Source organism: Lathamus discolor, chromosome 7 (genome assembly GCF_037157495.1).
Source record: "Lathamus discolor isolate bLatDis1 chromosome 7, bLatDis1.hap1, whole genome shotgun sequence".
In the NCBI taxonomy this organism is placed as follows: domain Eukaryota; kingdom Metazoa; phylum Chordata; class Aves; order Psittaciformes; family Psittacidae; genus Lathamus; species Lathamus discolor.
Genome location: NC_088890.1, coordinates 5,685,267 through 5,701,614, shown reverse-complemented (window position 1 = coordinate 5,701,614; position 16,348 = coordinate 5,685,267). Strand labels below are relative to the sequence as shown.

General features: G+C 43.2%; 2 protein-coding genes across 4 annotated transcripts in view; both read right to left on the bottom strand.

Moving 5' to 3' along the window:
- Positions 1–4,042, bottom strand: part of LOC136018217 (musculoskeletal embryonic nuclear protein 1) — a 43,065-nt gene extending 39,023 nt beyond the window's left edge. The window contains exon 1 of the mRNA XM_065687267.1: positions 3,798–4,042. Within this exon, the coding sequence (XP_065543339.1) occupies positions 3,798–3,972 (175 nt within the window). The 5' untranslated portion in view covers positions 3,973–4,042. The remainder of the gene's footprint in view (positions 1–3,797) is intronic.
- Positions 4,043–5,535: 1,493 nt separating this feature from the next.
- The window catches only part of SFMBT1 (Scm like with four mbt domains 1), an 83,954-nt gene continuing 73,141 nt past the window's right edge, over positions 5,536–16,348 (bottom strand). For 2 of the 3 annotated variants that reach the window (XM_065687153.1, XM_065687152.1), the window contains exons 15-21: positions 15,977–16,116; positions 14,776–14,885; positions 13,874–14,049; positions 12,942–13,120; positions 12,504–12,749; positions 11,864–11,992; positions 5,536–10,975 (exon numbers count right to left, since the gene is read on the bottom strand). In XM_065687153.1, the coding sequence (XP_065543225.1) occupies positions 10,835–10,975; positions 11,864–11,992; positions 12,504–12,749; positions 12,942–13,120; positions 13,874–14,049; positions 14,776–14,885; positions 15,977–16,116 (1,121 nt within the window). In that variant the 3' untranslated portion in view covers positions 5,536–10,834. The remainder of the gene's footprint in view (positions 10,976–11,863; positions 11,993–12,503; positions 12,750–12,941; positions 13,121–13,873; positions 14,050–14,775; positions 14,886–15,976; positions 16,117–16,348) is intronic. The other variant, XM_065687154.1, reaches the window with a different exon arrangement.

The window sequence follows — 16,348 nt, the reverse complement described above, 5'->3', positions numbered from 1 at the left end:
TTGTCTCACCCAACTTCAGCACAACTGCTGATGTACTGGAATATCTGTAGAGTCTGTGTGAAAGTGTTTCAACACATCTTTAGCGTCACAGCACAGAATCAAACTCTGAGCAGGAAAGATTAATCCACAGTGATTAAAGACAACATACTGATGGGCTCCAATTATATTAAGTATATTCACTGCTTCCTCAGACATCAGGAAAGTACCTCACTTCTCTAGCACACAGTGCTTTACACAAAGACCAGGAGGGCAAGATCAGAAATCAGAGCAAGTAAGCAGTAGATCTGGGAGGCTGTACACTTACAGCAGTAAAGACAAATGCAAACTTCTGTTCTTTGGTTAAGGCATTAGGAAGGCTCCTGCATAAAGTCAGGGTAGATGATAACTAACACATCTCCTACAAGAATAAGATTTAGGGGGTTATGACGGGTTGTATACTTGAATCTGAAAATAACAGAAGAGTCACTCATTTAAAAGGCTACTGTGAGGTAAGAGAGTAAGTTAAACTGCTCTTCATTCCCTGTGTGACAGAACTGGGAGGCAAGAGCTACGAAGAAAAAGAAACTTCAGATTTAATTTCAAATGGTCACTTCATCAGCTCAAACCAAGAAAGTCTCTGTTCCTGTCACTCCCTGGTTGTGCCAATTCCGTAGTGAGGGCACACACAAGGCAGCTGATAACATGATTGATTCTTTGAAGCATTAGAAGACAGTCTCAGCAATGCAGTTTCCACACTCCCTCTGTCAGAGTCACATCCTCAACAAATTAAAAACCTGACGACCACATTTTAGCCCTTAACATACAAAGTTTAACTGATGTCCATGGCAGGTCAGCTGATACCATAACTTTACAGCAATTGAGTAGCTTCACAGACAAGAAGGTGGCAAACTGGCGTGTCAGACCTTAAACAATTTAGCTCCAAGAACAATCCTTCAGTCATTTGTAGATGAACATTCACCAACAAGGCAAAGAAAAGGTCCTCCTCTTACAGCCATACTATAATCAGAACAAACCAGTACAAACTTGCCTTCATTCCACTGAAGGCAAGCATGGCAAGAGTTATCTAGAAAAGGGCAAGTCTGGGTCACCCTTTGATTTAAGCACTTACAAAAAATTCTATTCTTTACATGTCAAATCAAGTATTTTTCAAAGGAAAACAGCCTCTGTGAATATAGAGCAATTCCACAGTGTATTTCTGTTGTCGTTACTTTAATTTCTGTTTCTACATAGGATTCTGCACCATTTATACCCAGTATTTTAGTATCTCCTTCTAGGATTCCCTTCCAAATAGAAGACAAAAAAGGACCACCACACAAAAAGACAAGTGATTTTCCCTTTATAAGTCAAATTTAAATATTAAACTTAAGTACCAGCCAGTTGTTTGTCTTCAGCTCTCTGACTTTTTACAAAGAGCTGGAGGAGTGATACAGCCACACACACACAATTAATGCTACTCAAAACGGAGGCTCACCTCTGCCCTGTTAGCAGTACCTCTTCTCCAGCAGTCCACACATACAGCCACTTGTTTCTCCCTCAGCACGACCACCTCAGCTGTGCTGGACAGCTGGAGGACCAGAGCACAGAAATCCTCCAGCTTACAAATAACCACATCTCCCTGCTCATTTTTCTTGTTGTACCAGTTCTGTGGTGCAGCTCCAGAAGCTGTGTCATCCCTTCTGCCACAGCAGCTCAGGGACAGGAGCAACCGTGACTGCTGAGAGGTCACACTCTTCCCTACTGTTCCCAGCCACAGGTCTCCACTTTTCTGTCACATGAGATCACAAAAAGTCCTATCTGTAGAGGCAATTTTTAAGGGTTTTGGAACAACATTCCAGGTGCTTTGTGTACGATACAAAAAGGACAGAAACGTTTGGACAGACAAAACTATCGCTCCAGCACAGCACTTAACTGAGGGGGAACTGCCAGTTTGCCAGTATAACTGGTCCAGTGTGAGACCAGCTTCTCCTCCTGCTAGGAGACAGGCCCAAAACTAAGTGGAAAAGAACATGGCTGTCAAAACTGGATCAAACATACCCATCCTTCAGTTGCTAAATATAAGCACTCGTAAGCATAACGAGTTGCTACCTTTTTTGCTCTACACTCCTTTGGAAACAGATTCCTTTCCTCACCAGTACCACTGCAAGGACCAGCTACCTTGCTTTCACCTCCTTCTTCCACAATTGCAAGCCCTTTATTGACAGTCTGCTTCTAATAGTTCACGGTGTAAAAATATCTAGCCAAAGTCAGGAAGTGCAGCTTACAACCAGGCTTTTGTTTTCCTATTAAGAACTTCTTGTGTTCACTTTTTCTTGTCTTCATCGAGTATTCCAGTGTCACTCTAAAACACATAAACGATACCATTCCCAGAAAAAAAAAAATCCTATCCCAACAAATAACATCTGCTGTTCTTCATCGTTTGCCGTACAACCCATATGAATTATCTAGTTGTATCTTCATTCTAAAGCCAGTGCTTACACATCATCATCTTAAAGCAGTACTTTCGTTTGCAAACTTTTAAAACTTCTAGTTATGAGGATGCTGATTAAGCAAATGTTACACCAGTGACTACTGCTGTCATTCAGTAACATGACAACTACATGCTTATATAAACTATGCTACATGCATACATAGTGTTCGTAAGAGCAATGCAATTGTCTGCTGTGACGGAAACACCAAAGTATGCAAATAGAATGTGTTAGCAAACTTCTGACTTAACCACAGCAGTATGACACTAGCATGAAGTGGTATCAGTGCCAGTCTAACATAAACGGGATCTTGGCCTTTAGCTCAAACTGTAAAACACATACAGCTGATGCTCCCTTTTGCCTCCCCCACATTTTGTTAAAAGCGACTTCATGGTCAGCTGAGTAATGGTTCTGGGCCTCTTTTTCACTCCACAACTGAAGGGACACTAACTACAGTATGGGACAGAGAGAAAAATCTATTAGAACTGCCCCACGTTGTTGCGATTCCCTCAGAGCAGGCGGGGTTGGAGTCACCCGAGTCCTTGCCTTTCCACCAAACTCAAACGAGCAGGTAACAAACTCCTGCTCATGAGCAGAGCTGCTGCAAGCGGCCACACGAGCTCACCGGCTGCTTCAGCTCCAAGGTACGGAGCAAGCGCGGCACAGTGCGCTGCGATTTAAACAAGCGTGTCTGACTGTGCTATTGACAATGTGACAAGGTGCACCTGCAATAAAACTGACACAGCCAAACCCTTGCCTTTTGTGTATTTTAAACCCGACTAATCCTGCACACACCACTACATCCTGCTGTTACGTTCAAAGCGAATATGTGCCCGCACCAAAAGTGATAAGTTGTACTGACACTGGTGCGAACATCAGGAAAGCAAGTGTCAAAAAGTCATGTCCTGTTAGCACTTGACACCCAGCCTCCGGGAAACAACGCTGCTCATCCTAAGCGCCTGCCTTCAGAGCCCACCGACCGCTCCCCCAGCCCTGCAGGCGCACAGTCCTGGTCAGAGGAGCACGGGCAGCACCAAGAGGCCTCCGGAGCTGCCGAGCCGTGCCCCGCGGCCTCACCTCACGGCCCCGCTCCAGCTCACCCGACACCAGCAAAGCGCCGGCCGCGGCTGCACTTCCTCAGGCCGCCGCCCGGCCGGGACCCCGGTGTAGCCCTGGACGGCCTCAGGGCCCTGCAGCGAGGGGGCGGCACCATGAACCCAGCCCGAGCCCCCGGACGCGGAAGGACCCGTGCGGCCGCGGCCCGGCCGCTGCTGCCAGGCCGCTCGGAGCCGGCGAGGCCCAGAGGCCGCGTCCCGCCCCCGCCGAACTCACGCATGAGGGTGCTGAAGGCCACGACGCCCAAGAGCCCCTGCAGGAAGATGCCGAAGCTGTCCATGAGGGCCCCGTTCTCGCAGCCGCGGTCTCCCGGCCCCACCGCCGCACCCCCGCCCGGCTGCGGGGGGCCGTCGGTGAAGCCGAGGCTGCCGTTGGGCGGCGGTAGCCCCATGGCGAGACCCGGCCAGCGCCCGCCTCAGCGACGCATGGCGACGGCGACGTCGCGGCCGGCGGGAGACCCCACGCCCCCCGCCCCGCTTCCTGCGCGGGCCACCCGCCCCGCTACGTCACCGGCGGCGCCGCAATCCCATTGGCAGAGTCCCGCCCCTGCGGCCCTCGCGGGTCAGCCCCGCAGCTCCGTGTGAGGGGCGGAGGAGCGGCCGAGGGGCGGAGCCCGCCGCCGAGGGGCGGAGCCCGCCGCCGAGGGGCGGAGCCCGCCGCCGAGGGGCGGAGCCCGCCGCCGGGCGGGCAGGTCCGCTCGCCCAGCTTCAATGGGCCGTGCGCCCCTTGGCTCCAGCTTCCCGAGGGACCGCCGAGCTGCCCCAGGGAAGGAAGTCCACGCTCCTGTGATCTGAGCTGCACCAAGCCCAACAGCTCGGGAACGCAAGCAGTTACCTAAACAGAGCAAGGACCAAAGGAGCTGCCTGCTCTCCGCCTTGCTCTCAAGGATCGCAGACATCAAGCACTGCCTTTCAGAGACCTGACCCACTTCCTTGTTTCTAAGATTCCACAGCTGCTGCCGAACATCTGACGTCCCCCCCCCCCACCGGACCTGGACACTTACACTAGTGAAAGATTTACCTAATGCTTTGTTTAAACGCAAAAATCTACGTTTCAGCCATGAATCTGGAAATGCAACTTGAAGGGCTTATGCCTCGTTACTCCGTAGTCCACGCTTCAAAATAGACCAAGCTCCCCAAATACGCCAAGAGTTTTCAGCTCCTCACAACTCCTGTAAGCCCTTCTGAAACCTGTGGCAGACAAGACGCTGCCTCCGGATCCGTGCTATTCACAAGCCTTGTGATTTCGAGCAGACACCACTCTGTGAAGGCAAATCGAAGGTTTACGTTAAATCCTACGTACTTATAGGTGCTTACGGACAGTGTGAAATTGATTTCATCTCGCTGCTACGTGTTTTCTGCACCCGGTATAAAATCAGTTCAAGAAGACTGAAGCGCAGGCAGGAAACAAGTGCTGAGGAGCATATGGGTACAATCTGCTGAAACCCCAAGTAAGGAAACAAAACCTTTGCAAGGCTGACTTGTTTCTGAAACATCCTGTGGATCCTCATGTTATTTAGGGAAAGCAAAGTCAGCTCTTTAGACTCTTGCTGGGGTAGTGTAAACCTTTACAAACCCATCCCCAAGAAGCAGCAGAATCTGCAAGGTTCACTTTGGATCATATCAAGCATCTTATGTTCAAAGCAACCCAAGAAAGAAAATAACCTCAATTCACAGGTTCTTCCTCAGCTCCTGTATATTAATTGCAGCAGTCTGTGAAACAAAACCTGTTACCTTTGAAGAAGGCTTCGATAAATAGGACTCCTGCATTTAAGGGAGCTGTATACACCCCAACCAAGCTCTTACCATGACGCCCATGCAGTTGGTATTTATGTGCATTTACCTTCCGTGCAAGTAACAGAACATGCTTCAAAGTTCCCCCCCCACACCTTTGTGCAGGATAGCAAATTGCTTATAGTAAGCAGCATGCAAACATCAACACCAAAACCACCACGAACAGTTTAAGCCTCTTTTTTAATTTTCTTACAACCACTTAAAACTGTCATATACCACAAATTTATGTACACTATTTACAGACAAAACAAGCAAAATATCCATTCAAAATAGTTTTTAAAAAAATCCTCTGATTAAATTGTTACACCTGCTCAAACAATGGTGGGACTTCATAGGCATATTTTCTTGTGCATGTTTCTCTTCCATGTAGTACTTCAGTCTCACTGCATATATATATATATATTTAAAAGTCAAAAGAAAGATAAAACAACAAGCAGAAGGGACACAACACAATATGCATTTAAATCTTTGTTTAAGAACAAGCAGCTAATTAAAAAAGGCAAAATACAGGAAAAGTGCATCAGTTCCAATGAGTTAGTATAAGAAAAGAGGCCCACAGGTAGAGAGCAGGTACCCTTTAGGGCAGAGTCTCCTAAAAGACCTCTGATTGTCTATAAAGATTATTTAAAATTTATTTAAAACCAACTGGGGAAAAGAACAAAACAATGAAATGAGAGGAGAAACATGACACCTCCAGACTGATTTTGTTCTCCACGAGGTTTCTTGGAAACTGGTGCTCAACAACTTTCAGAGTGGGCAGGAATCCGATGGTGTCCGGACCTCATTGTTCATTCATGTCACTGGAGTGAGTGGTCCCCAGATCCCAAGCAGAAGGCCTACTCCTCTTGAGCTGTGCAAGGCTAGAGGGCTTACACAGGCTCTGCGCCACAGTTGTGCGAAGTCACTTAGACCTACTGCCTCTGGATTCTGCCAGCGCAAGACCTGCTCACTTCCACGGCTTAAAGCTGAGCTTTACACCTAACAGAGTAACTTCGTCTTTTCATCTAAAAGTCCATTTGTAAGTCTGGTGCATTTCAGAACAGATGTGATCTTGAGGAAGCTAGAAATGACTGCGGAGACAAAGGGTCACTAACCTTAACTCATTTTTGCCATATTTCATACAGATTATTAATATTATTCTTTTTAAGAAAAAACACTTCACAATAAAAGGCTTGTTATATCTGGTGCTCCCAAGTCCCATTCTAATCCTTCACCCAAAAGGCTGCCTTTGAAAACAAGGCTACATGCATGTTTGGGGAAGGTTGGCAGCACTCTGAAACAGGGGTTCAGCACACAATCCCTTTAAAACAGAGCCTTCAGCCACCATTTGAAGTCTCCTGACAGAGCCTATGTCTTTGTGCTTAGTTACTTTTAGGTTATTTGAGCTCACAGTAGGCAGTAACCAGCCTGCCACTATGTGACAAGACTGGTTACGGAGTAGATTTGTACAGGATCATTGTATTTTTGGCTTTCTGGTAAGGCTACTTCATCTAGTAACTTCTCCTCTAACAACAGATTTGGTCCAAAGGTATGCAGTCTCCAATATGAGCTTGACAGTTTTGAAGCCTATTCCATTACATTCAAAAATCTCACAAGCCACTTTGCTTTTTGCCAACAACTTACTAAGTCTTTGTATACAGAGGAATGGAGTACTCAGTCAAATCAACTGTAAATATATTTACACTTCTGCAGACCTAGCAGCTAGATACTCCTTCCCTCCTTTAAAGCATCACTGGAATCAAGAATAAACACTAGGAAATCCTAAAGAAACAATAAAATACTGCTGAAAGCTTTGACAAGGAAAAGTAATTTTAACAACCATTCCCAAACTCTGTGTGTACCGTTCCCATTAATCCCAGGAGAGACTACAAGCACTCCTGGAGTTCTATACAACACATAAATGATCTGCCTTTTACTTCATTCCTCAAAGAGCAACTCAGAGAAATGTTTAGCATTAGAAAAAAGTAGTCTTCATTCACCAAGATCAGTGCTGTAACCCTCTGCGTTCAGTTTAGGATGGACTGAAGCTGCTCAGGCTTTGGGGGATAATTCTACCACATTAACCTTCTATGACATTTTTGGAGGTCAAATACTTCTGTTATGGAATTGTTGGGGTGGTACAGACAGCTATAGTAGCTCAACAAAACCCTTCTGCCTAACAAGGTCTAGCTTAGCACAGTACAAGTGCCATGTGGAGGCACCACCAGGTTTATAAAGCTATGACGTGCAAAACCAAGACTGTACCTATGAAAATACACAAGAATACAAACCCTCAGTGGGTCAGCCAAAGGTAATCTCCTTTTACCATCCACATCAACGAGGCCCAGTGGAGGGCACATTTTCTTGTACTGAAGACATTAGCAAGCCATCACTGTGCTCCACCTTTGTCATATTTTATGATGAATGATGTGGTAGAGAACAGCACAAATCCTTGAAGCCTAAATTACTGCAGCCCCAGCAATTCCTGCTGGTGAAACACAGACAAGACTCAGCCATCAGCTATCCAAAATCCAGTTTTGAAGAAAGAGAGCAACTAAAGCAGCGTGTGAGCTGATTTCAAGTCATGTTGGAGTAAAATGAACAAATATAAGTGCAGTTGTGTCATCTGCCACACACAGAGAAAGAGGAACTTGAAACAGTCAAGTAGAAACACCATTCATCAAGATAAAGCCCCAATTATCCCTTTTAAATCCAGCAATAAAACAGAGTGCATTTTTTCCAGGAAACAGAGTGTACAGTACCCGTGTGCATAAAAACATTTCACAAATAATGAAAACATCCCTTTTGAAAATCTCAACAAAAATAGATCCCATTGGGACCAGACTGTCAGTGCCTCCCAAAACAAGGCAGAAAAATCCAGCCTATAAAACATGCCAAAGGGGACCAGTAAGTATCCCACTAAGCTCTGAAACTGCTGACTGCTTTATTTACTGCATGGAAATAAAGTATGACATTTGTATTTAAAACCCTAGGAACCACATTAACAGGTTCACTAAATCATCCTTTAAGCTCTGTTCTCTCCTGCCAGTTACTTAAAAAGACATCTATCTGCCCACGGGGAAAGGTGGAAGCAACATCTCTTGGCTATGCAGGCCAGTTCTGCTGGGTATCAGTGCAATGGTGTTCTGGAAACACTGAAGAATGACATATCTGATCCAAAAGCATCATCTTCTACCCCAGAAGTTCTCTGCTGGTCAAATTTCTCAAGACAAGATGCTGACAGCAAAGCAGCAGTGTTTCTTTCAAAAACTTTTCCAAGCCTAATGGCTTACCACTGAGCTTGCCCTAAGAGAGTGGAGTACAGGTACATGACCTAAGCAGGGTATGAAGAGCCATTTACTGGCCACATATCCAGTGTGAGAAAGAAGGAGGCACACTTTGATTTCAGTTTAATTGTGTTTTCAGACTCTGCTTACAACCTGGGAGAAAAAAAATCATCCTAGCTACATATTGCCCTCCCTCCCTCAGGAACACCCGGCTATTAAACAGCTTGTCTGACATTTACTTTCTGATTCTGGAATGGGGAAAAAGTCTGATTTAGCACTTCTGTAAATAGTGATGCTTTTACTTGGCAGTTTTTCTAAGGGGCACAAGAAATAAACCCCAGTTATTTCGCTGCTTACTGTGAACAGTTTTCATTGAAGGTAGCTCCCCCTCAACACCTATGTGGCAGATGCAGACACAGACTGTGCAAACTCCACTTAGTTTACAATCTACCTCCTTGCTGAATCCTACAGCTCACAGCATCAGAGTAACTGATCACATTAGGCCTAAGAGATACTTGAATCAATCCATTTGACCAGAGTAACCAGTGTCTTTCCTAAAGATGTATCTGCAGTGAGCACCTTCCTATCTCAAACACCTCAGCATGCCAGGGGCTTTCTGCAAACATGTATTTGAACAGGAGATAAAGGACCAGGGCTGCATACACAGCTCCTGCCTATGCTCCCCCAAATACTCTGAGAATAGGCAGAGTCAATGCACGCAGGGCAGCTGAAACCTAATGCTTATTTGATGCAGATCTTGAGCCTGATGTAAGGTTCCCCACATCCTTAATGGAAAGTAACGTAAACCCTGTTACTTGAAGTGTAAAGCACAGGTCTACAGCAAGTGGCTGATAGGGTTTTATTATCCTAGAAAATTAAAATCAGCAGTTCATCCCACTGTGGCTCTACTGATGGAACTAGATGTCCCTCCTAGTCCTTGTCCTTTTCTCTAAAACAAGCGTACAACCCTCTTCTCAACCCCTCACGTTTTTACCAAGTCTGATCCTGAGCAGCTGTAAACAGTTAAAAATACAAAGTCATGCTCATAAGATAGCTTCCAGTATGCAAACACTGGCACAGCTAAGTTGCAGTCCTCTATTGATGGCAGTTTCCTTAGTGTATTCTCTAAAAAGATGTTCAGGTAGCAAAGCAAAAGTCTGCTGACAGGCTCTGTGTACATGGCCCAATTGTTTGCTATAAGAAAAAGGAAATAACTTCACACAATTCAAAAAAAGAATAAAAATCTGACAACCAAAATACAGAAAATGCAGAAGCACTTTCTCTTTCCTTCCTTTTTTCCTACAGTCCACCTGTAAGAGAAGTGCAAAATAAGTTTTCTGATATATGAGAGAAAGGAAACATCCAGGTTAAGCCTTACACAGGTTTCAGCTAAAGCTTTGGAACAGAAACTCTGTATGCTTACATCAGGTTTGTACTCCTGACATGCCTACAGAAGAGAGACTTGTGCAGCTACAGATGATTTGTCCAGACCAAGTAGTTCCCTCCTTTTTTAGTTCATCACTTCTACTGTTCAGGCTACAGAGGTAGTAAAAACAAAACAGAACAAAACCCCAACAGCAAAGAAACAAAAAAACCCAACCAGACAAAAACCCCAAAGGAACCACACTCTTGCTATACTGTACATTCAGAACCCTGTGGCCATGTTGTTGTCCTTACAATGAACAAATTCATTAAAAACTGAACATTAACACACGAATGTGCAAAGAGCACATTCCAAAGTCAGTGCTGTGGTAAAGCAAGTTTTCTTCCACCGGGAGGAAAGGGAATTCTGTGAATCATCAGGAACAGAGAAAGGTTACTTCTGGCAGCCTACATGCTAACGTAAACAGGATCCGTTTCTCCTTTTAAAGTTCTGTGCCAACAGAACTATTGAAATGTCATTTCCCACCAGAGGAGACTTTTCTGTAATCAGTAAAAAATACATTAAAAAAGGGAACCATAGAGCAAGAGACTATTGTGTTCCCGAGCTGGCAGCTGGTAGAGTAGCCCCTGTGTTTGCACTGCATTTTGCTCCAGATGTTGTCTTCCTTTTGTCAAAGTGAAAACCTGAGGCTGACAGATGCTCTTAGGTCACCAGGGCCTCAGTTTAATTTCATTTGGCTTTCCTTGCTAAAAAGAAAGTAGAATGTTTTTGTAGTTGTGCTTCAAAGGTCCATTTCAACTTGGCTGCTCCTCAGTTAGCAAACTGCTGGTAAAAGGCAAGCTTCACCCTCTCAATGTGATGGCAAAGTTTAATAGCTGGCCCGAGCTTCAAGTCCATACACTCCTGAACGGTGGGCAGGGTCAGCAGCAGCAGAGCCTGGCCATCAATTTCCTGTCAGAAGACAAAAACTCCATAGTGACTTTGTGTTTTTATATTCCCTGCTCCTTCGGCTTTGACTTGCTGCAGTTTCAGATTTGTGACCATTTGTGAATTATGTATTTCTTTCATGCAACCCCATGAAGCTTAAAAAAAAAAAAAAATCTTTCTTTCTCACAACAACTTCACTCCTGTCTTAAAATGACAGCTCAGATTCACTGACTAAGGGACAGAATCTCTTGAGATGCTATTATAAAAGAAAATAAATGATCAAGCTAGCAATGGAAACCAAGGAAATTTCATGCAAAAAGTAAATGTACCTCACTTCTGCATCTGTCTATAGAAACAGAAGTTCTACAAGGAATATCTTCTGCAACATCTACCACAAACCATACTCATCATTAGTTCTAGTACTACAGTTTTGATAGGCAATGTTTTTTTATATCAAATATTAACCAAGACTCAGATACAATGTTAACTCATGTATGTACTCTAGTTGTGCTACTTTAAGACAAAAATGTTCACTTGTGCAGCTGTGGAACACTATGACACCTGCAGTTAGTCTGCAAAATAGGAAACATCACCTGGAAAAGTCAACACAAGTGGCAAACCTGTCTCCCAGAAAACAGGCTCCTGCCTTCATGATGCTTTGCTGTAGGCATTCTCTACAACCCAGATTTGGGATTCAGGTGACCCACAGACCAAATGCTCTCTATTGGGTACTAAGAAACCTGAAAAATTTTAATTGTTCCCTTAACTTTTCTCTCCCAAAATGCAGAAGGTTGCACACGCTTGTTTCCTCAAAAGACAATTAGAGAATTTAAAGTAGCTTCTTTTGGTGATTTGTTAGAAGATAAGCAGCAAAGTGACAGATTCAACATTTTAACAGACAGAAAACAATACCTGATCAAGGAAAATTCTTGCCAGTGGCGCACAGTCAGTGGATTTGAGGAATCGTACAACGTCAGCCACACTCCACTCCAGAGGGTTACTGTCCAGCTGCAGCTTTTCAGCAACTTCCACCTTTATGTCCTAGACAAGCCACCGAGCACAAAAACGATTCCCAAAATATTATACATATGGAATGGACCAACACTCTCCTCTACTCCACCATACTCAAACATTCAGCTGCCAAATAAAGGTCTAATGAGAGCACAAATTGCAGAGGTTTCTTGGTTAGCAGAGATGTGCAGAACAGCATTGTGCTGAGAGTGTAGGCTAAAACATCATTAAAGCCATTAAGCAGGGATCTAAAACCAGGATTTGGTCAATACCACATCACTGCTCCAGTTGAACCAAGAAGAGTGCTAGCAGCTGGGAAATGGAAAGCTCACCATTCTGTCTACAGCTTCCTGTTTAGTCTTCTATTACAGTGCTGTAGTAAGACCATAGTAAAAATTGTGTATTTATTCTGTAGTGTCTTCACAATGCCTTTTATGGGTAGCAGAGTATTTTACATGGATGATGATGATGGCAAATACTCCCAAGATATTCATTCTTGCCCAACAGTGAGCAAGCTAGAACAGAAATCTACGTTCGTTACCTTTGGCGAAGGAGGTTTATTTTCATCATCAGAAAAGGAAAAGGTCCTGAGCTTCCTCTTCCGCTTGTCTCTGTCCTGAGCCAGGGAATGAGACAGTTCACTCTGTGTAGGAGAGGATGACAGTGATTTTTTCTCTGATACCTCTGATTCCTCAAGCAATTCATCTTGGTGCTCTGACGTACTATCCTCAGTCAGAGATTCTTCATCTACCTCATCCTGGTCATCCTCTTCTTCTCCCCCACTGCCCTGAAGACGTAGAGGGAAAAAAAAAGGTAATGAAATAAAAAAAATACAAAAATGGGAAGTTTAGGACAACAGCTGTAACTGCTACCCATTTGTCAGCTGTAAGCTGAGCTTACAAGCAACTAACTGTTGTTTCAAATGGAGCTGCTCAAAGATCACATACTGTATCTATCAAAGTTTTTGGCAGTCTCATACCTGGGGAGATCCAGCTGGAGTGTTATCCACTGACGCAGAAGAACGTTTTTTCTTATGGACAAAAAAATGTTTTCGTCTCTTCCGTCTTTTATTTGGTTTCTTCATGGCTACTTCCAGGTTACTGTGGCCACCCGGAGGCCTACCTATCCGCTTGTTTTTCCGCTTTCCATAATAGTGTGCTACCAGGACAGAAGAAAGGAGCACCGTGTTGAAATGTACCTTCAATGTTGCTAGTTATGGTTGTCCATCATCAGGACTGGAAAATCAGTAGAAAGACATTTTCCTATAGAAATTCCAATTCTGCAAAACTTCAGAATGAGTATGCCTGTATTCTCCTCTTCAATTTGGGTTAAAGAAGAAGAGTTACCAATCAATTTTATTTGCCCTATAAATATTTACTTCCTCTACCTCTGAGAAGTCCCAAATGATCAGATTTTATACAAAAATCATCAACCACAGACCCAGTCTAATCTAATGGTGCTTTTGGTGATGTTTTATAGTTTTTAAACACGACTTCAATGGACTGTTTGTTCTCACAGTGTCAAAAGGTTAAAGTTTGCTTTTAAAAAACCCTAAAACTCCTAAAAGCTAAGAAAAGAGCTTGATGGTGTCTTATTTTGTTGCACATCAAGTTGGTAAAGGAATCACAATGCCACCTTAAGTATAATATCAGAGGCAGCTCTTATTCCAGAAGTTGTCTTCAGCAGATAAAGCTTTAAGCACACAACAAAAAATAAAGCCATGGTTCTACCACTTAATATAGAGTTCTTTTTTTGTCCCTTAACCCACTGGCACGTGGACATTTTGTGGTGCTCAAGCTCTCTGTGTAAGCAAAGCAATGTATTTTGGATTCCTTCTGAAGCCAAAGACAAAATAAACAAGAACATAACACCCCAAGCTTCACCTTTGTTTGAGATCAGCAACCTACTCACTGTATTTAGTCTTTGTCAGGACAGAGCAGTTCTCTGAACACTTGTCCAGCACCATCTGAGGGCCAAAGAGGTTTGGACAACATTCCAGCTTGATGCATGTTTTTCTGCAGAAATCTGCCACCCGATCTGCTGTCCTCACAACTTCCACAGTTGCACGGTAGCTCTTTCCTTTGTACCTAGCATCGGAAACATGGTCATAATTCAGGAATCCTCTAATTATCAGGCAAATCTAATCTGTAGCATGCAGACACAGTGACTTAATGACAAGACCTTCACTAGACTATAAAGGAATATCTGGATTTATCAAAATACATGCAAATATGATCACTACTTTTTCCTAGACACAAAATAATCTTGCCAATAAGCTCCAACCCAAAAAGCTCACCAGCAGAATCGGGGAGTGCTTTAGGTTAACTGTAAAATACTGCCATGCCAGACCATTTCAGAGTATTGCTGTAACTTACTTTCAGAGAAATCTTCTTCCACAGTGAAATATGTATGGAAATGCCATGGAAGTCTGAGAAGCTTCCTAAGCAGTAGTTGTCCCTACTTTAAAATACTGATAATTATCTTCAGGTGAATTACATTAACTTGAACCTCGCCTGCAGGTCTGCCAGTGTATATTCAACTTTGTACTACTACCACACCATTCCTACTTGATCGCTAGCTGCTTCCATATCAGTAGCAGAGCACACCTGACATACTGAGGAGCATTAAAATCAGATGCACTGCACCAGATATTCATAAAGAAATGTATAAAGACTTGGAAGTTTCATGGCTGTCAGCATCTTGATACACAATCAGCAATTTTTCCTTTTCTGAAATATGAGATGTTAAAGCACAGACTGCAGATAACAGTGCTATTGGGATCAACTAAACAGGGAACAGGACAAAATATTTACTTGGCTTTTAGGGTCTCTCCATGCCCATGCCAGGCAGCCTCTTCATCCAGCTGCAGTTCTCGCAGGACACGGCTAGGTTTGTAAGCTGCATTGATCAATAAAGTGAGAACCTGAAAGTGAGGGAGGGAAGAGGAGAAACTACATTTGAGTTATTTGTACATAAATTTGTTTTAAAGTGCCAGGATAAAATAGGAAATTACTTCTATTCATCCAAATTATCTAGCATCAAAGCACTCATTCATAGCAGGATTACAGATACCTCCTGATACTGCCAAAATGAAAACAGAGAGCAGTTGACACTTTGGGCCTTGCCAAACCTTCAGAATGTGTCTGCAGAGTTACAAGTGTATCCAGCAATCTCCAAGTCATTGCCCATGAATTACACATCACTAAATTAAACCCTGGGGCTGAATACTACAAAACTTGCATAACCTTAGGTAGATCTAAGTGATTATCTTAAGAGATTGTTTGACATGTGAAGATGTGCCAAAAAACACTGCAGGATTTTGGTGCCTGCCAACCTGCTACTTGCTACCAAATCCCAATGCAGAATCTGAAGCTCTCCTCTGTTTTGCTCTTATAAACCATGATAAGGCCTGTATTACAATAAAATGAGAATTTTTCTGGTGCTGTAAAGTAACTCAAAGTTGTAAATAACCTGAAGTTAGTGGGGTATAGTAAAAAATGTGCATTCAAACTGAATTTCTTATTTTCAATATGTGCTTATTTCAAATCACTCCCAAATTAGGTGCATCAGAACCTAGGCATAATCGATTTGCATTTCTATTTTGCCATTTCTATTAAGAAAATCTGCATTTTCTCTGTTTTAATATCAACAGTTCAAACTGTAAAGGAATTTTGGGATTATCTGAAGCTAAATTCTGTTAATTAAAATTGAAGCATTTATTACAGCTATAAAAAGATACTAACTCCTTTGACTGTGGTAATTACAGGTTACTCCGTATTAACCTAACATAAAGTTTAGCAGTAGCAGGATGGCTGTAACTCAAGACAAATGAGAGGCTTTTACTCTTTCCAGCCACTCAGAAAAGGGACCATGATTTATACTTGACTTTATGCAAAACACTCTCTTTACTTATTATGAGCTTAAATTTATTAATTACCCATCTATAATCAGAGAGACACTCTAGCATTTATGATACACTGTTACATGCAGGCCCACTATGTACAACCACCTTACCTCTTTTAGAACAAGGACACAGTTCCCAGGTCCCACAGACTGTGGAAGCTCTGCAATCCTGCCTTTGTTAAGGTAAGGCCCTGAGAAGCACCGGTGGTTGAAGTAGATCTTTGGGCAGCAGTACTTTCCATTAATTACCACTGAGAAATGAGAAAGCAAAGATTAAAATCACACACTACAACCTCCCCAGGAAAGAATGACTTCTTTCAATAAGTAGTATTTTGCCTGATGTATAAAAGGAGGGGAAAAAGTCTTGACTGACATGAATTTGAGGTAGTTTCAGTGTCACATTTGCAATGACGGCCTTAGTTATTTGATGTTGCCAAAATATTTTTCAGACTTCACACACATGCTTGTAAACTGTCAAACTAC